This window comes from Terrapene carolina, unplaced genomic scaffold (assembly GCF_002925995.2).
Source record: "Terrapene carolina triunguis isolate 2854851 unplaced genomic scaffold, T_m_triunguis-2.0 Scaffold42, whole genome shotgun sequence".
NCBI classification, from domain to species: domain Eukaryota; kingdom Metazoa; phylum Chordata; order Testudines; family Emydidae; genus Terrapene; species Terrapene triunguis.
Window position 1 is genome coordinate 13,568,454 of NW_020664393.1, and position 27,213 is coordinate 13,595,666.

Below are 27,213 nucleotides of genomic sequence, written 5' to 3' on the forward strand. Positions count from 1 at the left end.
TTCATCTTTTCCATTGTCCCTGTCTACATAGGGCATCACGACTCTTGTCCCTAAAATAATTACCATACAGCATATTTGTATTTATTGTTTGTATTGGGGAAAATCTCAGCATCTTCCACCCAATTCAGTGTTGAAACACAACACAAAATACACTAAAGCAGCGATCTCCAAACTTTTGCATATTATTTTGAAAAAGTCAAGAGGTCACAATCAGATTCACTGTCCTATTCTAGAGCCTTTGCAGATCCTCTCCTTTGCAACACGGAAGATGCTGGAACCACCTGTAAGTTCCATGGGAAGAATACACTCAGCATGGGGGAGTCACCAATGGCTTTAGGGCCAGCATAGACAGCTCCTCTCCCTTCCTCCCTGTAGTCCCCAATGTAGAGGGTATATTGGCCGTGGGGATTGGCTGGAGTACACTGTGTTGGGGACTATAGCCTTCTGCTCAGATTATAGCCATCTGTAGGCTTCTCTAATCTGTAGTAAGGGAGAGAATTGGGGAACCATAACTGATATTGGTTCTCAGCTTTTCCTTTCACTCACCTCTTTGGATGCCCTAGCTGGTTGTGTGGGGAGGAAAAGGAGCCATCCTTTGCTAGGCATTCCCCCGGGACCCAGGGAAGCTCTCCTTGGGGTTCCCAGACCCTAGCAAGGAAGAAGGCAATAGAACAGGCAGTTACATTCTCCTTCCCCTACAGTGCAACAGCAGCTACTGAGAGTGCGCCTAGCTGGAATCGGAGCTGCTATTGGGGCTAAAGGAGAAGTGCTGGGAGGTGGTGGTCTCTTCTATCACCTCCCCAAGTGTTGGAGCTGGTTCAGTCACTTTCCATTTTAAAATTGCAGGGCATGGCTCAGGGAACAAATTTTCAACTCAGAATCAATTACAAAGGTTTTTTTTTTCTTAATACAGTCACCTCTGAGGGCCAATGTTTAGAATCTAAAGGACCAAGCTGGGCACCAGTGCATTATAGCTCTTCTGCGAAGAACCTGGCTGAAGGGAATGAGTGAGGAGAGAGAGGGAGATAAGAGTGAGGATGTAAGAGGAAAGTAGTGGAGATTCTGGGAAGGGGAGCAAGGAGGAGGGGCCAAAAGGGTTGAACTTTTAAAAGAAAATCGTTTTCCTCTCAGCTCACTTTGTTTTTTGTAGTTTTTCTTTTCATTTAAAGTTTTTAGTATTAAAATACAACATTCAGTCTAAAGAGGGGTATTCATAATAATTGTGTGATATTCAAACTCTGGGCCCCATTCCTCACTGTTTCCTTATTCTAATCAGCTCAGTATTCAATTAATGAGGAAATAGCTGTATTCCGGCCTGAAACATTTTCAGGCTATCACAACACACATAGAATAGTTTAGTTTTATATAAATGTTGTTACTCCTAATATCTCAAATGCACAAAACCCAGGCAAAACATTTTATTGTTTTGAGTGTACTCTGGGACACTGTCTGCCCCAGAAAATCTTGTCATGTATTACTGTGTTCATTAGATTTTTCATCATTTAAAGAAAATACTTCTTAAACTAGGAAAAATGTGTTTAAAAATAGGTCTGTTTTAGAAAGGATGAGCAAACTGATTTGCAGTATGTTGGATTAACAAAAGGTTTCTTTTGGTGATCTTATTCTTATCCAAGTCCTTAAAGGTATCAGCGAAGAAATGTTTTGGATCCATTTCTGTTGTGCCTATGAACTCCTGTCTCCTATTTGTGTGTCTCCATTTTTCTCTCCTTTTAGTGTACTGCTTTTCCCTTTTTTTTACCCATTTTTTAATATGTTGGGTTTCATGAATTCATTTATATGGTCTCTCAGGTATCAAGGACATTTTATGTTTTGTGTGTCCAGCCCCTGATCCACCGAACACTTGCAGTGTTCATAGATTTGCTGCTACCAAACAAACAGAACACCCCAGCTTATCAGTTCCACCTCAGATCACATCTCTCTGCTTTACTTATATGTATATAGTAAAATCAAATGTAAGTTTACTTAGCAAAGCACAGATTCAAGTAATAACAAGTAGAAATATTGGAAACAAATGGTTACATGTAAAATAAAATCATAGCATGCATTCTAGAGCCTAGACTTAATTAACAAGATACTCTCATGCCTTGTAGAGTATTGTACATCCAAAATCCATGTAGCATTTTACAGACAGGTTGACTGTGACCCTCCTTTCAAGGCAGTCCATTTGCCTCCTATGTGAAGAGTCCCATGTGTTCCCTTGCACCTCAAGATATATGAGAACAGTCATTTTTCTTTATGAATAAGCAGGACCCCTCCCTCTTGCTCTTTGTTTCCTCCTGCAAACTTCCTCTCTTGCAGATTTTGCAGTCTCTCAGTTCACCTGACTTAATATGCAGATAGACCTATATTTTGAGACAAATAATACACACATGACTGGGAGAAAGGGCGATAGGTGTTGTTACCTCCTGCCTGAAAATAACGTTTCAGAGCTATATCACCTCCTGGTGATCTGCCTTAACTCCAACACCTTGAGAACATAATTTTTAGTATAAATAAACTCTTTAAATATCATCCAGACACATTTCGCAATGATTATGACTACCAGTGGGCTATTGGCTCTTAGTAGACACCTCACTTGCCACCCTTTGGTCAACTATTATGCAGATATCCAACCCAGGGGATCCCTTTAAAACTCTATGCTTCCTCTCAGCCAGTTGGCACCAGGAAGTCCATGGGTCATAAGAGAATCCACTGGGCCCTGGCTTTTTCCTTTCAAGGGTCTAGATTATTTGATTCCTGTCTCTGACAGGAAGATCCTTTTAGAACAGTCCCATTCCCCCCACCGCCCTTTGTGTGTTCCATTCTTTAACTCTAGAAAGGACACTGAAAATTTTGCAATATGTTTTTTCCACATTGATCAAAGCCTGCATCCTGAGGCACATAGGTGATGGAAGTTGCTTGCTCAGTAAGAATGAAAGCCCGCTCCACCTGAGTGGCTTTGGCAACTTAAGTAAAGCATCAGTGGACAAATTCTGCAAAGCAGTCACTTGACACTCTCTCCACACATTTACTTTGCATTAAATAACCTTTAGTCACATGGTACTTAGGGCTGCGTGTTCCCTCTTAAGGAGCCATTTGCTATAAGGATAGGGAGCTGGAATATACTGTCTCCCCTTCCTGTCTTTTTCATCAGTGATTCTAGTACATACTTTTTTCCTGATAGCTTGTCCACGCTCCCTTTTTCACAGCTTAGGTGCTTGCTGAAGTACTGCTGTAGCAGACCTGGTCATGGAGATGAAAAATTATGCCATTTACCTGATAATTTCTTTCTGGCAACACAGACTCTCATCCAGAGGAACTTTGTTCTGAATAAGGAGCTAATGTAGGTTAACACACATTTTCTTTCGGATTGGAAGGAATCAAATTGGAGAACTTGGTGGAGATTCCTAGAAAAAGCAAAAATTGTAAGATTTGATTGGTCCCCACACCCACTTGTCTGGCCAAGGAGAAAGGAAGAACCCAGAGTCTGTGCAAACTTGACTCGGTCTTGGAAAGGAAATTATTGGTTAAATGAAGTTGTAATTTGCTTTTGCTCATATTAAAATGCCATTGCTGAACAAATTTACTGTAGATAAACACAGTGCATTTAGTGGTTACAGTATTGTTAAAAATATATTCCATGCGTTGAAGAGCTAAAAATTAGTGTAATGGGAAATCGGTTCTCCCCTATATGAACCAGTAGATTCTCATCAGCTCCAGGGAGTTCAGAAGACAAACACTAATGTGACTTGTGACCTCCAGCTAAGCCCCAAACACAGCTCCAAATGTTACCAAGTCTGATGAGCTAGGATGACCTGACCAGCACCAAAAGGGTCGTGGTGGGGAAAGGGTACCAGAAAGAATGTAGGGATATATATAAAGGGGTGTATTGGTAATTTATCATGATCTGCACCTAAAGTTTTAGTCCCATTTCCCCGTAAGTTCCCTTACCTTTCTGGCAGTTCACAATTTCCTTGGGAAGCAGTCCTACCTCTGACACAAAAATGTGAAAGTGAGCTGTCAGGTGGGGGGAGAAAAGAAAAACGCAACTAGCTGACTCCAATTAACCAGCCCTCCCAGAGTGTGCTGGTGGTGAGAGGGCCCTGGAGTTTTATATAAGCGCAGACCTAGCTCATTCCAGGGGGGAGAAAGCAGAGTCAATACCCAAGGAGACTGGGAGGCTGAAGGAGTACCAAGGTGAAAAACAGCTCCAGAAAGAGGTAGGAGGAGAGACTGTCACCTTGGGGAAAAGGTACTGAGTTTGGATAGAGTTGAGGCCTGCCTTTCTAAGAAACTGGACTCGCCTGAGAGGTAAGAGAAGTTATTGGGAAATGGGACTAAAGACAGGGTGTAGATGATGATGATAAAAGGGGTGTATCAGGTTTTTAGTTTCTAAGTATTCTTGCATTCTCTCTGGTGTCCTTTTCCCCCTCGTCCTTTCTGGGGTGGTCACGTCATTCTGGCTTACCAGCCTCGGTGACATTTGTAACTGCAGAATTTGAGACTTAGCCAGAGGGCCAAGTCATGTTAGTAATTGTCTGATGAACTCCCTGGGGATGGTGAGAATCCATCAGTTCATAACTTTATAAACACCCTGTGCCTTAATGGAGGAAGGGAAATGTTCTGTACTTTTTTCTATAATCTTATATATACATCTTGAGCTCATCGCAAACAAGTGAGTTGCTGCAATGTGAGAACATGGGATATGATGACAAAATGGAGACATAGAATAGATGATTACCTTTACTGTGTATAAAGAATAACCTTTTCCTTTTTTTCTTTTTGAGTTTGTTCACTGATAATTATTTAGAGCTGCGAGTGGAGACTTCCAAATTGGTGCTTTGAATGCAGGTCCAGTATTTGAATGTTCATGCTGTTGTTCTAGCATATATTGATCTAATGAGTTATCCTCTTTAAAAGCAGGGTACTCTGTACTCTTTCATCTTGAAAAAGTATATATTCGATTTGTTACAATTTTTTTCTGTCTTATCTTAAGAAAACAACTCTTTTTTTTATTCTGTTTCCTTTCTGTTGAAATCATATATAAGTTTTAAATACCCTCTATGCTGTTTCTCTTTGTAACAAAGATGGCAGCTGCCATAATTCTTCATCAATGCATAGTAACAATAGTTTGAAGGAAACTCCACATGTTATGAGATTAGTTTTCAAAAGCAGATATTCAGGTCAGCTGCATTCTGGGAGTTGTTCTGAACACAGAATAGTATAGCACATCACATATTCATTATAGTATCAATTTGTACTTTATGCTAGGACACACACACACGTTTCTGACAGACAGCAGACTCTAGACTAGCAATGATTAATGGTGGTTAGCCTGTAGGCTTAGACCCTGTTATTTTGTTTAATCAAAAGTGAGCAAAAAGTATTTACATCTCAATGTCATAATCTTAGTGACATTTCATTATACTTTTTTTCATTTTGGATATTACAAAATAGTCTAATTTTAGTAAATAAAATAAAATGTTGGGATTAACTTTTCTGGTTAAGAGGCTGATGTAGTAAGAGATTTCATCTCAGGTGGTATAGAGGTAGTGTTCTGTAGGTTAGGAAATACTTTTAAAATAATTAGTTTAAAGGGACATTGGTGAGCTTTTCATAGTCTTGCCACTGTTTATAGTGCTCAGAAGTCAAAATATTTTTTCCATTTAGCCAAACTTTGATGTTCTCCATCTCCAGTTTTCATTGCAGTCGAAATTAATGTTAATGTATCAGAAATTATGTCAGCATAATTCTGGAAGTAGGGTTTGCTGACTTGTATTCCCTTTGTTGGTCAGCTTGCCTGTTCAACAGCAGTGGAAAAAAACTTGGAGGGAGTAGTGAATATTCAGAAAATATATATTTATGGTGGATTATAAAAAATGGAATAGCTGAAAGCTTACAGTGCCTCTGTAATTTTCGTGAAAGCATACGTATTAGAGGTATAATAGAACCACACAAAGAACTTTTGTTAAGCAACTGTAGCTCTAAGTGCATTTCTTAACAATGCCGAAATCAAGGAACTTTAGTTAAGCCAATATTAATGTCATGCCACCTCGACTCCCATGAAGTTATCATTCATATATCACAATACCTAAAAGCACTAACTCCTCAGCTATGCAATATATTTCCTTTCTATTGCAACATGTAACCGACCACAAAATGCATGTTCAGTTCTTCACAGTCTCCTTGAAATGCACAACCTGAACTCCAACCTCAGCTAGTTAAAAAGAGTTTCCCTCTAAACATGTGTACTAGTGAAGTCTGTTGTTTGTACATGGAAGACTGAACATTAAGACTGCAGTTAAAGTTGTGTGGTTCTAAGGAACTGAATGTGTGCACAAATTGTATTGTTTGTATGTTAGAAATTAAAGGACGTGTGTGAAGCCAAGGAGTCTGAGAGTGAGTTTGTGTTTATTATATCTGAGTACAGAATCTAGAGCTGGGTGGGAACCAGATGTTTCATTTTGCAGGGAATTTTCTGACTTAGAAATTTCTTCCATTCTGAAACAGAACACACAAAAGTGTTGAAATGTCCTGTTAAATGAAATTCTAGGGGGTGGAATTCATTTTGGGTTCATAGAAATATTTTGTTTTTACAAAATTGAAATGTTTCATTCCTATTTTGATTTGATAATATATAACATTTAAAAAATTGAAATAAAAATCAAAACATGTTCAGTAAAGGTTAAATGGAGCAAAACATTTATTTCAGATTTTGTTTTTAAACAAACTTTTGTCAAAACTGGCACATTGCTTCTAAATGTTTTGCTTTCAACAAATCTGCGTTTACTGGCCGAAAAAAATTCTGTTGAAAAATGTTTTGACTGTCTCTAAATCATTTGCCTTTAGGTGTTTGTGTGTGTTAATGTTGTCTTAACTGGAGATTTCTTTCATTGTTAATGAGTGTAATGATTGAGTGCATTTTCTATCAATCTCTAATCTAACAAAGTTTTTGTGTGGCAATTTTCCTGTTTTTTTTTTTCCTTTTTAAATGAGTATCCATATTTATATTTATCCACGTTTACAAGTGGAACACGGTAGGGAAAGCAAGAGTAATTGAACTAGGGCGTTATAAGGTGTGTAGTAGGGCTGGGGAGGCAGATTGGGGAGTATTTTGGAGTCATGGCTGTTTGCTTTGGTACTGGCTAAAGAACTTGTGTTTAGAGTTACATCTGGCACAGGGAAGGGATGGAACCCCAAGCACAAAGCAAGAGAGTGATTAGGTCTAGGAAAAAAAGAGTCAGAAACTGGGAGTTATACACTGGTCACATTTACTTAGTTGGACTGCAGCCAGAATCGTGGGGCCTGGGAGGTGTATGGCTGAAGCTGAAGCATAGTTGAATCTTACAGCAGGGAACAGAGGGCTAAATCCCAGGAAGATCAGGGAATGGGAAGTTTGGAGCAGAGCAGGGGTGCTGGAACAATTTGTATAATTGAGTTGCTGAAAGCCATTGAACCAAACTGTAAACCCTGTATATGATGGAAACCACTTCAACTTCAGGGGTGCGGCAGCACTCTTAGTTCCAGCACCTGTGGAGCAGAGTCTAATTGTTGTCTCTTGCAAATGTGCTACTAGCTGAAAAACAAATGCAGGGAAGAAGAGAGAGGATGTCAATTCAGTGTCTGGTCAACTCAAAGAGCAGACTACGAAGGAAGCTATGGAAACATAGGGTTTACATTTATACAACTGTTCAAATTAGCTTGGGTAAGAAGCTTCTTAATAGTTAGAAAGCTTCTGTTTCTTTTATATGCTGTTTCTTTTCCACTGTTGCTTAATGTTATCTAACTGATAAGGTGGTGATTTCTTATTTAATTGTTAATCTATGGTTTATTTGAAACACTACTTTAAATAAAAATATTAACTTTGTAATTATAGTACATTTTCTTACTGCTTGGCAAATTTCCCTTCACATTTTGAATTCTGTGATCTGTTTTTTGTGTTTTTAATGTAGCTCATTCAGTTGATTTTGAGTCACCTTACAGTACCAGACCTGTGTAGACTAGCACAGACTTGTAAGCTACTATATCAGCATTGCTGTGATCCTCTACAATACATTCACCTCAGTTTACAACCCTACTGGGCAAGGATAAATGACACATCTCTGGAATACCTACTGTCTCGCTGCACTCTCATCCAGTGGCTGAATTTATCTTGGACAGGAAACAGGGGAGCCATATCTGTTTCTGGATTTAGCAGGTCAGTGCTCAATATACTGAGGTATTTCAGCAGGCTCTGTTTTCTGAGCTGCCATTCAGTAGTTTCGTTATTAAATATTTAAAAGCCTTTAGACTCATGCTTGTATCAAAAGGCAGGCATGCAGCATCTTTGTGTTTTACCATGAAGGGCAGGATTTTTTGATGTAGGAAATCATTCACTTTAATACATTCTCCAGCTAAAACAATAAGAGAGATTGCACGCAACTATAGAAGTCAGTTTAATGTGATAGATTACATATATTTAATGACAGGTTTCAGAGTAGCAACCGTGTTAGTCTGTATCCGCAAAAAGAACAGGAGTACTTGTGGTAAATTAACAAATTTATTTGAGCATAAGCTTTTGTGGGCTACAGCCCACTTCTTCGGATGCATAAAATGGAACAGATATTGAGGATATATATATATATATATATACACATAGCATGAAAAGGTGGGAGTTGTCTTACCAACTCTGAGAGGCCAATTAAGTAAGAGAAAAAACTTTTGAAGTGATAATCAAGATAGCCCAATACAGACAGTTTGATAAGAAGTGTGAGAATACTTACATGGGGAGATAGATTTAATATACCTCATCTGCGCATGCCAAATGGTACCTACAGAAAAGTTTCTCTTAATAAGAACTGATGTTAACATTCTTCTGTAATATTGAGGCTCCTATTGTAATGATGCTATAAATTTTTTTTCACAAATAATACCTTCAAAATGTCCTTGATATAGATGAAGCCATTAAATGTCAGTATTTTGGAATTGCTATGATATTGAACTGATTATATTTCTCACTGTGTACTGTATGAAAGAGAACTGTCAAAAAGCAGTCCTGTAAGTTACTAAAGCACAAACTCAGATATATTACTGAAGATCTGCTTTCAGTGAATTGATAAGTTTAGTTTAACTCTAGTGACTAGCTCATGGACAGAGCTAGTAAGTGATGTATGGGGTTACATTTTCAGATCATTCATTAGGCCAGGATCCAGCAAACTGCTTCATATTGGGGGTGAGTCCCTGAGCCCATGAAGAGCCCCGCTGAAGTAAATGAGTCTCCGTGTGGGCAAAGGAGTTGACCCATGTGGAGCAGCTTGCAGGAGTGGGACCCTAAGTAACCACTGGAGTGTAATGTAAATTAAAGTATCTTCACAAGCACCTTCATGCCAAATTGGAAAAAATGACTATATAGTAGTTCATTAAAAACAGCTAAATTGCAGGGACACTTTTCTGTATAACCACCATGTTCCTGGCTTGCTAATGTATCATTTTCTGCTTTTTTGCTCATTTGCCTATCAGGGCACTTCACTGTAAACAGAAAATGACTTCTTTAAACAAAAGATAACCAGCAGATGAAAGCTGAACTTCACTGATAAAACAGGAATGTTTAGTCTAATGTAACTTTTTTTCTGTATATTCTCTCCACTCACATATATTCATTTCTGATACATTTTTGCAGTACTGCAACTACTTTTCCCTTTCGGAGTACAAAATACTCTGAAAATTCCTCTTTTTTTCTAAATATCATTCAAGGTGCATCTCTCCTTATATGTAGATTTGTAGGAAACAAGACATTACATAATTTAATATACAAAAGCATTTCCTAATGCTGGATGTGCGGTTAGATACATTTGTGTCTGCAGTCATATAGATGCTCAGTAGTGTCATTCCTGTTAACTCTGCCTGTTGAAAACTAGAAGTGTGTGCAAGTTCAAGCTTATATAGATATACAGTGCAACTTTCATTTTTTACATGTGCAGTACAGATTAATCTCTGAAAAATCTAATGCATGATATTTAACTGTATTAGTTAGACATTGGTGTGATTGGTAGTGGAATAACTGCCCAAATTCAAAGGATTACAAACTCTGCAAAATAACAACATGGCATTATTGGTCTAGGATAGCGTTCATTTACTGATTGGCCCTTTTACTTGTCTACGGAAGTGACAGCTGCAGTGATTTGTAGTCAGCATTCCCAGAATAAACACTAAGTAGTCATAACTTGATTAATGAATAATCTGAATAAGCATGTCCTATTTATGTTCATAAGTGAACAAGATTTATTTAGAACAATTTTAAGAAAAAAGTGTTCTCTCAGACCTTGGGGATGATTGCTAAATGATCTGTATTTTTAGGAATCATGCAGAAAAAGCCAGTTGGGTTTTTGGGAGGTTTTTTTTGGCCGAGGCTTGTTAGTCACGCAGCTATACGATACCCTTTAGAATCAGGACTAGTGAACTAAATTATTGGGTTTTTTTTAAATATACCATTTACACAGGATTTTCACTATTTTATATGTTTTGGCCAGTTTTTTGAAAGATTTTACCGTGAGGGCACATATCTTGAAGCGCTGTCTGTTGTATCTCTTTTGCTCTGTAGAGATGTCTTTCTGTTTTTATAAATAATTTTAAAAAGACAAAGTTTTCTGTTTCATCACTGGGCATTGACCTGTTTCTGTCATTTTCTGGCACCAAGAAAGGGAAGTCTGCTTCCCATTTGGGTATTGCTAAATGAATTTGAGTGTGTTTTAAGGGAGCATAGATGTTAGAGGAGCTCTTATTTCTCATAGGCATTAGTGTGAATTCCTTTTGTAATATGGCCACTTCCTGGATAAAGATGGACCTTCCTCAACAGAGGAAATCTATCAAGTGGCCTTTTAGCATTCCACACACAGCTTCACGTGCCTCCATTATTTGGATATTGGACCTTCCTCTGATGCAGTTTAAAAATCATATTGTAAACAAATTACATTCTCTATCAATTATACTAACACTACCTTAGATAACTTAAAGGGAAATATATTTTAAAAATCAAATATTTTGATAACAGTGGGTGAAATTCTGGCCTCATTTCAGCCTGTGGCAAAACTCCCATCAGGGTGGATTTGATTTAAATCACTAGTCAGGAAGACTCGATTTAATCACGGATTTCTACATAAAAGTGCATTCTTGTTAGTTGTTATAACCTTAATAAATATTCTTCACAACTCCAGAGATAGATGTAGCTTTCATTTTTAGAAGGTACACACTATACATTTTTAAAGTGATTTATTTTGAAAACTTTTCAGATTAGTTTTACAGCTATATCAGAAAATGAACGATTGGTTATTTAATTTACCAAAGGTAATTGAAGTAGATATTTATGAAGTCATTGGGAGGATTTTCTTGCCATGCTGTATTAGGAGGAGAACATCACCAGAGAGACATTTAAATTCTTTTATTTAACTAAAACAACAACATTATGTATTCTGGATTTTTTTTTCTTCACTAGCAAACATGTAATATTTTAACAAAACAAGCATATGAATTTTTGAATTTAGTTAAACATTCACATTTTTTAAAATCAGGTTGGTTTTTGTTAAAATTGTTTTTAACTAAAATAGTTAAATGAAATATTTAAAAAACAAAACAAAAATTAAATCGACTGTATCAGCCAGGTCAACGTGAGGAACTTAAAATATTGGCTTCTGCAGCTAACTCAATCGTCTTCACCTTTATTTTCCTGTTTGTTCATAATCTGGAAAAGAAAAACAAGCTTTCCTGCTTTTTCAGGTCCCAAACGATTTCTCAATTTGGAATGATTAATCCAAAGGAAGAAAATATTCTTTCTACACCGGCAGAAATAGCTACTGCTGTTAAAAGTGAGATTATCACTTCAACACTCTCTAAATCCAAATGCTTCACTGACTTCCACCAGTTCACTGGTGTGACTTTCTTTAAAACATCATCAGCAAACATATATTTCTTGAGTGGTTCACCCTTAGCTCTGAAGTTTATTATAATTGACATTATGGAGGGATGATTGCAGGATGTCCATATCATAGCCTACTCCTCTTCTTCAGCAGTTAAGGTTTGACCCTGGTACTGTATTGAGAATATTTGTAAGAAAATGAGCTGGAGATAGTGCTTGTCCCATTCGTTTTTTTAATACTTGTAATTTAACTCTGTCGTTGCATATTTCGCTTTTTAAGATCTCATTCAGTTCCTTCCAAATTTCAACAGCGTCAGCAATAAAACATCTATTTCCCTGCATTTTGTTCAAGGCTACAGAAATAGGCTTCAGGGTACTCCGCATGTGTTCAACATTTCTCTTAAACCCAATGTTGAGAACTTTGGCTGTGACAGTGCCATCTATTTTTTCATTATTTTGTTCACAAACTATCATCAGATTAGGCCAGTTCTTGATATAGTGCTCAAAACAGTCCACTACTGAGTTCCATCACACGTCTTGTGGGATAGTTAGTTTGGTTCCTCCCACTTTTTTCAGAGCAGCTGCTGCAAAGTGGTTGTTACGGAAGTATTTTGCAATTTCAACAACATTAGCCTTTATTTCTGGAACACTGAAATCTTTGGCTAGGAGGTGCATCAAATGAGCACTGCAACCCTATGTTATTAGCTTGGGACTCGCTTCTAAATAATTTCTTCTCATCTTGGATACATTTGCAGCATTGTCTGTGACCAAACGGCGTACTAGACATTTGAATTTTTTTTCACAGTTTGTTATAGCTTTTACTGCTACTTGTAAGTATTCTGCTGTGTGCACATTTCCTGATGTCTCAATTGTTTCTGTAAGGAAGACATTCCCTTCTTCTGTTGTCACACAAGCACGTACAACAGGATCATTGTGGATATTGCTCCACCCATCAACACTCAGGTTAACAATTTTACCCTCTAGACCTTTTGCACACTGCTCAGTTTCTCTTTCATATACTTTATCCAGCAATTTGCCTACGACATCTGGTCTGTGGGGTGGACTGTATTCTGGTCTTAATGACACAACCATGTTAATGAAGTGTGGGTTCAACTTCTAAATCATATGGAAAGGAGAGTTTGTTGCATAAACAAACCAGGCAATTTTTTCATCAATTACCTCTTTTTATAATCTGCTGGCTCTTATCACAAACTTATCTATGTTTTTTTCTGGATGATGGAGATTTTTTTTCTTTTTGCTACAGGTGATATACTGTGGCTATGTGACATACATGATGTGACTGAAACACTATCATTGGCAGATAACTCTGAAACTATAGAAAATGATGGTGATCTTGAAGGTGGATAGTCTTCAGAATCCTGTATGTTGAGGATGGATTCTCCTAAACAAAATAAGTTAATGCAGTTGTTTAATTATTATTACCATACTGCTCATTTAGTATTATTCGTTGCATTCACTGACACTCAGTACTACTTTAAAGGTAAAATTGTAAAAGGAAGATCTGCCTATTTCAGCTATTTGTTTTTTATCACAACTGCATCTAAAATGATAGTATCATAGAGTAACAACTATATTTTTTGCTCAAACATGAGAATTCAAGAATAGTCCTTAAGAAAGAAGTATGAAATAAAAAAGTTTACCAACCTGAAGATCCTGCATGTTCAGGCATGTTCCTTTCCTCATCTTCAACGCAGCTTCTTCCAGAGAAGGAACACTTCTCATGATTTGGTTTCATTCGGGCAACTAGGCCTTGCATTTCTTTGTTGCACTGTTTGCATTTTGCATGCATGCCTGTCTTACCCACAGGTAGAGGAACTTCATTAAAATATTCCCAAACTGGGTCTCTTTTACAACCTGCTGCCGTGATAGGTTTTCCCTTCTAGTGAGAGAATGGTATGGTAGATCGCAAATCAATGAAGGCTACACTCAGAAAGACCTCAAGACTTCTGGAATATGCTGCTCAAACAATTTCACTTTTGTTTCTACTGCCTGTCCCTCCCTTCTCACATTTATCTCCAGACTTCTTTTCCTTGTCCAGGTCTATTCCGCCTACAACAATCTTCTATTCATTAAACTTTTTGAAACTTTGTACTTTTAGAGAGAGGTAAGGGATTGACTTTGTGTACACAAATTTGCAGAGGGACAATAGGGTTGAGGTCTGTTATTTCTCACATCTATATTTTATTTATTTATTTATTTATTTATTTATTTAAAACATTTTTGCTGTTAACAAGCATGTTACCTCTGGAGACACAAATCCACAGTTTGAGAACTGCAAAACTAAGCATCTCTGATGGTATCTTCTAGACTGAGCACTGAGTCCCATTGGGTAGATAGAAACATTAACCTAAATAATCTATACAGAACCCCCTGGAATCCCATAAGATTGGGTCCCTAATCCATGAACTATTGGAACTCATTTACAAAACTTTTCTTAAACATTACATGAATATGTCTCCTACTATAGAATTAGAATTTATCATCCTTATTCCATGATGAGGTATCTTTGAGCTATAATGTATCATAATTAAAAATATCTTTAGATAGGTTTTTTCCTCAAAAAGTATTTTATCAAAAATCCAATTTAAATAAAAAAAATTTTTTTTTTTTTTTTTTTTTTTTAATTATTTATTTTTATCCACCCTGACTCCCATTGACTTCAGTGGGGCCAGGATTTAATCCTATGTAATTTAAATTGACAGTGTTCCTCTAAAATAACCATATATAAATGATATTTAAGAAACATTCTTTGTTTATACTTTGATCAGTTAAACAGGTAAATATTCTTGGAAATCATTATTTTAAAATGTAAGGGTCTAGAAAAAATGGAATAATTTAAGAAATCTGACTAAAGCAAACTGTATTGTCATGAGACGATAGAGTGCTTCAGGCATGTGAACATCCTGAGGCAAAGCTGACGGTAATTTAACTTATTGTTAATGGCCATTAGGGTTATAGAAGAATATCATAACTGTTTCACTTCAGAGTATTACAGAAAATAACTAAACTCCTGTAATTTGGGTAGAAATAAAGGGGGGGAGGGGAACTGAAATGGAAAAAAGGAGACACAGCAGGTATTAAAAAGTGAGATGAGTATTTGAATAATCTTAGCTGTATCGTGACAAAATGACAAGTGTGGTGTGTAAGCAGGAAGAGACTATGAGATGTCTTATAACATAAACAACATTATTATTCAGTTGGTGTTAGAGACATTGTAGATTAATTCACACAACTGGAATGTCAGTGTAGATGGACATGACCTGCTCAGGAAAGTAAGGCAAGGGATCAAGTGATGCTGTGAAATATATCAAGACTCTGTACAAATGCTTTGAGGTGAAAGAGGAAAAATCCCTCTGGATTAAAGGGACCTTATCAACTAAAACTTAATTTTTGAAAATAGATTACTTTATCTTTATACATTAGATTAGATATTTCCACTGTTTCACTTTAATAATTTATATGTTGGCCTTTATGCTCTTTGTTTACTTTTTAAATTTGTGTTGTACAATGAAAATCATTAAATTGGTTATATTTTCAGTTCTTAGTGTTGCCATATTTGCGTTTCATGCACTGAAAAAAACCACACAAAATTGCTGACAGATATAGGGACAGTTGTAGTACCTGAAATTACTTTTAACTTGCTTTTTGAATCTGTCTCGATTTCATAATGTCTAGATTTCATAATGTAATTAAAGTCCCTTAAGTTTTCTAGATATCTGTTGTAAAGCTAGCATAGCCACACACAGAACTGTCTGTGTTCTTGAATTCTAGGGACAACTTTTTTTGTTTCAGAGGGTAGAGGAAACATCTAAGGCTAGCTATTTTAGAGATGATATTAATAGCCTGGAAATGGTATATAATTTAGCTTAATTGGGGGGGGGGGGTGCAAGTGGGTTTTTGTTTTTTAATGAGGAAAAAAAGATCCAATGAACTTTTTTCCACTTAATCTGTTTTAAAACCTTAGTGACACTCTGAAGTATTTACATGAATATAAGGTATGCAAAAAAATTTTGACACTAGAAAATTCAGGATTTTAATTACATTCAGTAGGGGAAAACAGAGGACAGTCCCAACCATATATTTACTTGGTGCTTCCAAAGCTCCTAAAACTGAGGAAAATTATGAGCGAAATTGATTGGGAGGACAAATACGGACAGAAAAATGAAAATTGGGCGTTCTTTAAGAAGAGTTTATTAGATGGCTAAAATGCCATGATTTCATAACCAAGAAAGCCCAGTGGTCCAGGGGCAAAGACAGCAATTAGAAATATAAAAGCAATGTCTAGTATATGGAAGAAAGGAGAAGTAGATAGCAATCAATATAAGCGAAGTTAAGTGTAGAAAATTGATAAGGGAAGCTAAAGACATGCAGGGAAAAGCCCTGCCAGCCATGGATAAGGACAATAAGGCATTTTTAAGTATATTAGGAACAAAAGAAATCTTACTGCTGGTGGTATTTATTTTATATATTTATTTATTTTATTTGTATTGCTGTAGTGCCTAGGAGCCCTAGTCATTGACCAGGATCCCATTGTACTAGGCAGTGTACAAACACAGATTCAAAAGAAAGCACTTGTCCCAGGGGGCTTACAAACGAAGTATAAGATAAGAAACGGCATATGGATATACAGATGGGGGAGTAAACAGTGAGACAGTATTGGTCAGCATGAGAGAGTGTTCTCTGCACACTAGCAGCCTAACTGCTGTCAAGTTTTTAGTAGGCATCACAGCAAAGGAGAGTTTTGAGGATGGATTTGAAAGTGGATAATGTGGTGGCTTTGCAGATGTTTATGGGGAGCACCTCCCAATCATGTGGGATAGCATAGGAGAAAGCATGAAGGTTTTTGTTTGAAAAATTAACAAGTGAGCAGTAGAGGCTGGCATCATGGAGAGGCGAGCACTGAGAGTTCAATAGTTAATGAAAGATGTTAGGTAAAAGTGCTTATTAACTGTGAAGGCCTTGAAAGTGAATACAAGTTGGTGCTGTAAAGAAGGGGGAGCTATTGGAAACATTCAACGAAGAAGGTAATGTGCTCTAAGTGACGGGCCAGAAAAATGATTTTTGTAGCAGCATTATAAATAGATATGAGCGGGGCAAGATTACAATGGTATATACCCAGTATTACATGGAGACGGTAAAATGATTAATGCAGAAAAGGCAGAAGCGAAGTGTTCAATAAATAGTTCTCTTCAGTATTTGGAAAGTAGGATGAGGTACTCATATCATATGAGGACGATAAAGTATTTTTCAATCCATTAGTAAACAAGGAAAATGTTAAACATCATTTACTTAGAGATAAACATTTCTAAATCATCAGGCCAGGACAACTTGCACCCACCGTCCTAAAAGAGTTGGCTGTGGAAGTGTGAGGGGGGGGTTGGTTTTATGAACTTGCCTTGGTACCAGTAAGATTTTAATGCTGAAATCTAACAAACCAGATTTGCCAATTTTATAAGCATTAAAGCCAATATTATAATGTAGCCTAATAAGATAAACCCTCTTTAGTGAATCCAGGGAGCGTTAGTTTACTAATTTAACACTAGGTTCTTTTTAGGTTAACTTTCATGTTGCACAGTATTTCTCGGATGAGGACACTTGGCTATTCTTAACCAGTCAACAATTTATTAATTTACCAAGAACCACATCAATATACAATCAGCAGTTCACCAGTCAAGTGTAGATACAAATCAATGTTCTAGATATGTACTGAGCATGCCAAGACAGTCCCATAAAGCAATTGTTATAGACTAGGATTGAGGCTGAGAAGTTATAGGCTCAGCAGGAACAATGCACTGGCACTCTTAAGAGTATGGTCCCTGTCCTCAGACTTTCGGCACAATTCGTTTCTCAGAATTGCGTTGTAAGTCGAAACGGCTTTTCCCATAGGAATCAATTGTATGAAGGGGGGATTGGTTACTGAACTAAGGCTTGATACACTGTTTTCACCACAATAACCCAGATTTTTGTACTAAATGAATTATAGATGACTAATGTTGCAACATCAATGTATTTACTGTACACTGTATTTTGTAAACAGCATTCAAATAAACATATAAACTCACATATGCTGCTCAGAATGCCGGCAACACAGGCTCAGAAAGCTGGGGAAATGGCATGCATGCTGAGCCTCAGCCAATTACTGTTCAAGCTTTCTGATTGGCTGAGCCCCGGGCCGGGAGCCAATCAAAAACAAGTGGCAACCCTACACGGCAACAAGCTACCCTGCTGCCTCGAAGCCAGTCAGAAGCAACTCCTTCCAGCTCCATACCAGCACTGTATAACACAACCAGGAAGTGATTTCAAACAAATTTTATGCAAATTGAGCATCATAAGGGTGAAATATGCATTGTAGGGGTGAAACGGGCAGTCAATTGAAAAGTGTCGTAAGTCCGAGGACTCCCTGTAGTTTGATAGTTTAAATTTGGCCCTTTCCTATCAAAGGAATCACTTAAAATTGATTTCTCTCTCTCAAGCCAGTTTACTTGGACTTATAAAGGAGAGCATGCATACAGAATTAGTTAGTTCTAAAGTATGGTTACTTGAGGTCTCACTAAAGAGTGTAAATTCAACAAGACAATCTTTAGTTATTTATATTAAAGATAGAAGGAGAAATACAGGCTTTAAAATCAGCAAAGAGTCCTGTGGCACCTTATAGACTAACAGACGTATTGGAGCATGAGCTTTCGTGGGTGAATACCCACTTTGTCGGAGGCATCCGACTTCATCCGACGAAGTGGGTATTCACCCACGAAAGCTCATGCTCCAATACGTCTGTTAGTCTATAAGGTGCCACAGGACTCTTTGCTGCTTTTACAGATCCAGACTAACACGGCTACCCCTCTGAGTCTTTCAAATGAAATCTCACCACTTCTCCCTATCTTGGTAACCCTGCGACAGCTCTCCACAGGGCTTACCTGGGCATTAGTTGTACTTCTGGATTTTGCAGTTTACTCTGGGGTCCCACATGGATGGTGATCTTCGTTTTGTATACCTTGATTCCAAAGGGCAACCCGCCAATTTCTATTGGACACTTTCTGCTCTGTTTCTTTGCTGCTTCCATCAATATCCAGTAGATGGCATTGGTGTGGAACAAGTTTGTTCAATCATATTCTTATCGGAGGGTGTTTGTTTGATTAATTTCAAAGATTGTATTTCAGCACTAGCCCCCATTAATTGCAATTTTCCCCCTTTGTAAGCAGTTTATTTTAATTCAGAGTTTTACTCTAGTCCGGTGTCCACCTCTCTTAATGTTCTCTTTCCTTCTTGCACCATACAACTCATGCCACTTCTACGGGGAAACACTCATTCAGAAAGAATACAAAGAAAGTCCCCTACTAAACCTACTGGACATGGTCCATATGTTCTTTGATTGTATTAAGCATTTCACATCATTTAGGTCTCGCAAGAGAAGATACTATCCACATAGAGAAAGAGAGAGAGATCTGACTGACAATGCAAACGAATGCACAGTTTGGGGTGAAGGCAAGGTGGTTTGGATTTCTTGGGGTAACAAACAGTTAGACCTATGTGACCTTCAGTTTTCTGGGTTTCACAGCTGTTTTCCCCACGCATCTCTTGATCCACTTGCATTGTACAGTGGGCCACTTTGCCTAGAAAAGGGTATTACTTTGTTTGGTATCCTTTTGAGACTTTTTTCAGCTACATTGGGTGGGAGAAAGAGACTTTGTATGTAAATTATGAGAAATTCTTGCTCATAGTATTCTCCTTTAGCTCGCTTTTTGGTCTCTCTTGCTGGGGAGTGGAACTCATAACCTTAGCTGATCTGTAGGTCCTTAGACAAAGTGTCTCACGTGATGTGAATCATTTTCTCACTGTCTTTACGTCTTAGGTGGAGTTCAGTAGTAGGTGGGTCCTATTTGGGGATAAACAGAGGTGGATAATTTTTCTTAATTTTGAGGGCCATAAGGAAGTAATAGTTATCAGTCATTCAAGGAATATAGATATACTCCTTACAATTGATAAGATCTCTGGCCTGCTGATCTTAATTTTTAATAGATCTTGGAGTACCTTGGCAATTCCAGGAGACTGGAAGAGTGCTAATGTTGTGCCAGTGCTCAGAAATGACAAGTAGGATGACCTGGGTAACACTAGACTGGTTAGCCTCAAATCAGTCCCAGAAAAAATACAGTTACGAACACCAGAGTTTTGAACTGACCGTCAACCACACACCTCATTTGGAACCGGAAGTATGCAATCAGGCAGCAGCAGAGACCTAAAAACGAAAATACAGTACAGTACTGCGTTAAACATAAACTACTACAAAAATAAAGGGAAAGTTTAAAAAAAAATTGACAAGGTAAGGAAACTGTTTCTGTGCTCATTTCTTTTAAACTAAGATGGTTAAAAGGTGCATTTTTCTTCTGCATAGTAAAGTTTCAAAGCTGTAGTAAGTCAATGTTCAGTTGTAAACTTTTGAAAGAACAACCATAACATTTTGTTCAGAGTTAGGAACTTTTCACAGTTACGAACAATCTCCATTCCCGAAGTGTTCATAACACTGAGGTTCTACTGTAGTGGAAAAACTGATACAATATTCAATTGATAAAGAATTACAGGATAGGAATATAATTAATCACAGTCAACATGATTTTATGGAAAATAGGTCTTGTCAAACCCGGTTTCATTCTTTGATGACACTACAAGTTTGATTAATAAAGATAACTCCTTAGATGTGATATATTTAAACGTTTGTATGGCATTTGACTTAGTACTGCATGGCATTCTGATTAAACAGTTAGAACTATACAATATCAATAAAGCACTCATTAAATGGATTAAGAGCTGGCTAATGGCAGATCTCAAAGAGTAGTTGTCAGTGTGGAGTGGTCATCAAATGAGTGTGTTTCCAGTGGAGTTCTGCAGGGATTGGTACTAAACCTGATGCTATTCAACATTATCTGGAAGTAAATATAAAATCACTGCTGATAAAAATTTGTGGATGAAAAAGATTGGTGAAGTGGTAAATAATGAGGACAAGGCAGTCATACAGAGCAATCTGTATCACTTGGTAAGCTGGACTTCAAACAAAATGTATTTTAATGCAGCCAAATGCAAAGTTATACATCTAGGTACAAGGAATGCAGGCAATACCTACAGAATGGGGATTTACTGTAGGTAAAGCATTGACTCTGAAAAGGGGTTAGTGGTCATAATGGACAAGCATCTCAACATGTGCTCCCAGTGCAATTCTTTGGCAGAAAAGGCTAATGTGATCCATGGATGCATAAATAGAAATAGTGAGTAGGGGTAAGAAGTTATTTTATCTCTGTCTGTGGCATTGGTGGGACTGATAGTGGAATACTGCATACAATTCGGGTGTCCACATTTTAAAAAGGATGTTGAAAAATTAGAGAGAGGGTGCAGAAAAGAATCACGAAAATTATTTAAGAGTTGGAGAAAATGTCTTTCAGTGAAAGACAAAGAGCTCAATCTGTTTAGTTTATCAGAAAAGTGACAATTATAGTGTATTAAGTATCTTCACAAGGGGAAAATAGTGGGTACTAAAGAGCTCTTTAGTAGAAGAAGGCATAACAAGAACCAGTGGCTGGAAGCTGAAGCTAGACAAATTCAAATAGAAAATTAAGCATTTTTTAACCATGAGGATTAAACTGGAACAAACTGCCAAAGGACGTGGTGGATGCTCCATCTTTTGATGTCTTCAGATCAAGAATGGATGCCTTTCTAGAATATATGCTTCAGTCATACAGGTTATTAGGCTCAGTACAGAGGTAACTGGGTGTAATTCAATAGACTGTGATATATAGCGGAAGTCGAATGAGGTGATCTAATGGCCATTTTTGGCCTTAAACTCTATGAATCTATGACATGGTCCTAGAAAAGCCTACTAGTTATTCTTATTTTTAAGTCATCAGTGTTGAATTTGCTAGGTGGTTGTTTCTCATTACAACTGTAGTGTATGTGAAAACTGCAAATGGGTAACAGGTGTTTACCAAAATCGGATTTTACATAACAGATGACTCTACAGAGAGGCACTGAGGTTGCTCAAAAAACAATTGAAGAGGTTTAGAAAGGGACCTAACTAGGGTTCCATCCTAAGCACCACATTTGCACAGCTACTTTGTTGACAAGCACCGCCCATAATGGTGGGGCTCCTCCTTCCTTTTAGGGGGCTATGGTACTTCCAGTCCAAAAGGAAGGTGCCTCATTTTCCCTCTTAATCCACATATTTCTTGCACTAACTAGTTAGGGGAAAAGGAAATAGACTCTAGGGCCTCCCCTTTCGTCTTGCATGCTAATGGAAAAAAAATGAGGAAGAAGGGGGCATGGAATAGGGAGAAGGAGAAAGTGATGGACAATGAAAGCGAGAGTGAGGGAAAAGGAGAGGAGGGTGATAATGTAAAGTATGGAATAAATGAGGGAAAATGACTCATTGGAGAGAAAGAAAGGGAAGGAAGGGTGGGATGAATGAGTGAATGGCTAGATTAGACTTCTGCCAGAAAGAGAAGGCTTGGAGATTTGATCGTTTAGACACTACATGAAGGAACCAGGGAGTTCAAGTGTCATATTGTTTAGGATGCTTGGAGCATGTCCCCCTGGATCCTGCTTCTCTTAAGTGTCCAGCTTCTTCTTAACCCTCAGCAAGTTTAGCAAAAAAAAAATAACAATAATAATCCTACTTGAGCCAACACCGGTTCAGCAGCAGCAGTATGAGCCTTGCTGTAGAAAAGGCTCTGATAACTTAAAGCATTTTTCCACTATATCAGTTAAACATGTTCAGGAGACTTTAATTGGCTTGATGCTAAAAATGTCTGAAGCTATGGCAGCCTTAACTGCACTAGGCTTTTCATGGTGCAACTGCATTAGTGCTACCACCAATGGGAATATTTTTTTCTAAAATACTCTAAAGTAGACAAATTTCCAAAGCAGGCATCTGCCCCCTACTTACAGGGACTCCATCACTCCAGGAAGCACTGGGGTGGGCTCAGCTAGTCTCTTCTGTTGGAGAAACAGTTGAAACTTAGAGAATATTAAAATATATATGATTTTATGCAATATCAAACTTGTAAACCTTGTGATTGATTTACATTTTGAAGGTTTCCTTTGCAATGAAAAGGAACTATGAGCTTACTACTCTTTTAAAGAAAGCTTAGATTAGATGGAACAGAGCTTGTAGAACTCAACAGACCTCCAACAGAAGTTGTTGTAATGCATACGGAGACCCTCACAGTTTCTAGGTGTTTTGAATATTTAGTCTCTGATAGCTTAAACCTTTTCACACCAACCTACTCCTGTGGATTAGTTCTCCTTGAGGATTAGTATATTGTAAAACAAGCTTTAAATTTTTACATTGATCATTTGACTTATTTGTGGACAAAATGAAATAGAACAATTTTTCTAACAGTGATGAAACACTAGTTTTTCTCAGATCCCCTAGCTTTCAAATGTCTTATCCAGTTAACCTCAAACTTTCTCTCTCTCACATTTTTCTCATGGGCAGAGACTTACTTCAGGCAGAAAGTTGTAGGCCAATGTCAAAATCAGAATTACAGTGGTCATTTAAAATTGTAACAAAACAGGATCTCTGTTATATTTGGTTGCATTTGAAGTCAAGAGTAACTGGTAAGTCACAAGAAAGGAACAGAATTCAACTTTCACTTCCTAAACTTAGTTTGCAGGGCTGGTAGTAAGAAAAAAAAAAGTTTGTAATTTAAACAAACACAACACCTTTTTTCCAAACCCTTTTCCCAGTAGAGTTGTGCTTTCGGGCTGCTCTAGTAAAATTAACTTACTACTACCAGTAATTAGTATCTTCTTCTCTTCTTACCTTTGTTAAATGTAAACCTTATTGCAGGCCCACCGACAGCAATTCCGGGCCCCAGGGCAGAACAGTCAATGGGCCCCCACTGGTGCCCAGCGAGCTGCCAGCTGTGCTGCTGGATGCACTCTTCCAACACAGCCAGGGCTTCTACATGCACCTGCCTCACCCCTGCCACGTTCTGCTGCTCTCCCTGGTGGGCAGGAGCCCAGGCAGGGAGCAGGAGGGAGCCACTTTTAACGCCGGCCCCTCTCGGTCGCTGATCTGCAGCCTTGCCCGGTAGCTACCAGAGAGAGCCTGGCTGGGGAGGAGGTGGCTTCCGCTCCCCGCCCGGGTCGGCTGCCGGGGACCCCAACACCCGAGCCTGGGCAGGGAGCGGAATTCATCTCCCTAGCCAGGCTCTCTCAGGCAGCTGTTGCACAGGGCTGCGGAGCAGCATCTCAGCGGCTGGAAGGGGCTGGTCCCGCCCCTTCCACTCCTGGCATCTGGACCATGCATTGCCCAGGCCCGTCCCTGCCCCGCCTCTTCTCACCCCCTCCTCCCACCTCCCCCAGTGCCTCCAGCATACCCCCAAACAGTTGGCGGCGGACGGGAGGCACTGGGGAGGATGAGGACAATCTGATTGGCGGGGCCCGGTGCTGGAGGGGGAGGAGGGACCTGCCAGTGGGTGTCCCACCCAGGCGATTTAAAAGGGCCTGGGGCTCCCAGCTGCTACCACGGCAGCAGTGGTGGCCCCAGGCCTTTTTAAATCGCCCGGACCCCTGGGCAATTGCCTTCTTTGCACACCGCTGTCAGCCTTATTGTATGATTCATTGGAGAACACCAAAGACTATTCAGGATATGCAACATGTTTGAGTGAATGTTGATGGAGTAAACATAACTTTCGGAATATCTTCACTTTTGAGTGCTTGATCTCTTACCTTGACATCAAATTGACCCATGATTTTTTTTTAGTTTTTTTGCCATTTAATAGATTTCCTCAGGTCTGTTACAATCAACTTACTTTAGGCTAACCATGCATATTTTTAGTTTGCAGATTAATTTAACAGTATGTAAGTAATGCAGGTTGTACATTTTCCTTGCTAAAAAAAAACATTCTTCAACAGTATCCACTTGTTTTTGACAGTGTTCCAAAATTTCCACAGAAAACTATAATTCCCCCCCCCTTTTAATTCATATAATACATGCTTTTTACAGGTTCCTGAAAGTTTGTGGCTCTGAACTAGTGCGCCTTGAGTTGGCTTGTGGCCATTTTCTCAATGAGACTTGCTTGGAGGTCATTGCTGAGATGTGTCCAAACCTTCAGGAATTAAATCTCTCCTCCTGTGATAAGCTACCACCTCAGGCTTTCAACCACATTGCCAAAGTGTGCAGTCTTAAGCGTCTCATCCTTTATCGAACAAAAGTAGAGGTAGGAACAACTATTTTTAACCTTTACAACAAGTATTTTGATTCCTGCTAAAATTGTAAGTGGTTTAATTAACAGTTAACAAATTAAAATCGTATGAATAATGCAAATAAAAAATGATATATTTTGTGTTTACCAAGGTAGTTTCTGGATTTTTAAAAAATAGTAGAAATTTACTTTTTTGGTCACTTTATAATCCATATACAAAACTGGTGGTCTTTCCTGACCTTTCCAAAAAAAAAAATAAAAAAAAAAATTCGAGTGCCCTATTGAAATCTTAGTAACAACTCCTTACTGTTACAAAATATACTGGAGTGCTACTAGTACATTTCAAAATATCAGACCATTAATTACAAACTGCAGTTGACAAAATAAATGAGCAAATCACATTTTGTGATGTACCAATCTTGTTTAGTAATTAATTTGCTAATTATCAAAAATCACGTATCTAGAAGGAGTTACTAATAAGTAAAGTTCTACTGTATTTTTTTATTGTCAGGTATTTAATTTAGGTATTGGACCTGAAATATTTTTAGACAGCGTTTTCACATATAATTATCCCCATTGCAGTTGAGTAGTTCTATAAAGTAAGCAACACTGCCTAATTCGTGTTATTTCCCATAACAAAGGTAGTGTCACATTTTTTAGGGCCTATATCACTGTCTTTGTATTTGTTTTTATGTTTGTGATTCTCTAAGTCAGAACTCATTTTCTAGTCTGATTCTGACACTGTGCAGCTATGTCCCACTTCTTATTCACACCACATTGTAAGGTTATAATCTAGCTCTTTAGCAATACCCCTTAAACCTGCATGACCTTAACCCAAGAGACCAGTTTAAACAACTAAGCATGCACAGCATTCCAAGTTGCTCTATGTTTTGAGCATTGTAATGAACAAATGAGAGAAGGGAGGTGTGGGGGGGAGGGAATTTGAACACACGTATATGTTCCAACTTGACCAAATTCATCCTTGGCATTAGACAGTGGAACTCTCACTGAAGTCAGTAGGAGTGGTACCAGTTTATGGCAGGACTACATTTGACCCTCGTGTTAACTTTACACATATTGAATTGAGTTTGTTCACACTTGATTTTCTTCTATGAGAACTATAAAGCAAGCCATGCTTGAAGTTCTTAGCTTCAGTTGTTTTTTTAAATATTGCGTTTGCATAATTCCATTTGAGGAGAGGTGATAAAGAAAGGGCCACCGAAATGGAGGAGAGGAAGGGAATGAGTTAGGAAAGGGTGGTATTGTGGCTGTGCTATTTGCATCCTGCCAGAAGTGCAAGTTTTTCACCTCTAAACTGGATCAAATACAGCTAGGCTTGGAAGGGTTAGATTTTTATTGGTAAATCTTAATTTCACCATAGACACAGACTAACAAAAATATTTATATTGATAATAATCAAAAAATGCAGATAGGCAAAGTAAGAAAAATGCTGTTTAAGAACTTATCAGAGCTGGTTTTAAGAATATTTACTTTGTATATTTTGACATGGTGTTGCCAATTTGGGTTTTAATGGTTATAAGGCTTTAACTTTTTGAATCTCAGCGTCTACTGTCAATGAATAATTGACTGACACCCCCTGTTGACTGATAATACACATTTTTAATTATGGGGATAATACAAATAAAAAATGCTTAAAATCCATAATTTTGTGCAACTGTGAATTTAAATAGACAAAAATAGGAAAAAAATGCTTAAGAATAAACATCGATGTTATCCTTCAAAATTATATTATAACCCCCAAATTTTGCCAAGCCTAAATACAACATATTTATCTTGCATGTATGTCCAGGAACCATGGGACTTGTGTTAGTGTCCACTGCAAAGTCTCTGCATGAACTATTAATTTTCCACTAAGGTGGGGTTGGAGACACTGAGGCTAATAACGCTCAGTGACTCTAATACACCTCTACCCTGATATAACACTGTCCTCGGGAGCCAAAAAATCTTACCGCGTTATAGGTGAAACCGCGTTGTATTGAACTTGCTTTGATCCACCGGAGCGCGCAGCCCCTCTCCCCCGCCCGGAGCGCTGCTTTACCGCGTTATGTCCAAATTAGTGTTATATCGGGGTGGAGGTGTATCTTCATT

The 27,213-nt window shown here is 38.1% G+C and overlaps 1 protein-coding gene across 1 annotated transcript in view; it reads left to right on the top strand.

Moving 5' to 3' along the window:
* The window catches only part of FBXL4 (F-box and leucine rich repeat protein 4), an 81,146-nt gene that overhangs the window by 27,729 nt on the left and 26,204 nt on the right, over positions 1 to 27,213 (top strand). Inside the window, exons 5-6 of the mRNA XM_026654082.1 lie at positions 7,953 to 8,197; positions 24,906 to 25,119. Of these exons, the coding sequence (XP_026509867.1) occupies positions 7,953 to 8,197; positions 24,906 to 25,119 (459 nt within the window). The remainder of the gene's footprint in view (positions 1 to 7,952; positions 8,198 to 24,905; positions 25,120 to 27,213) is intronic.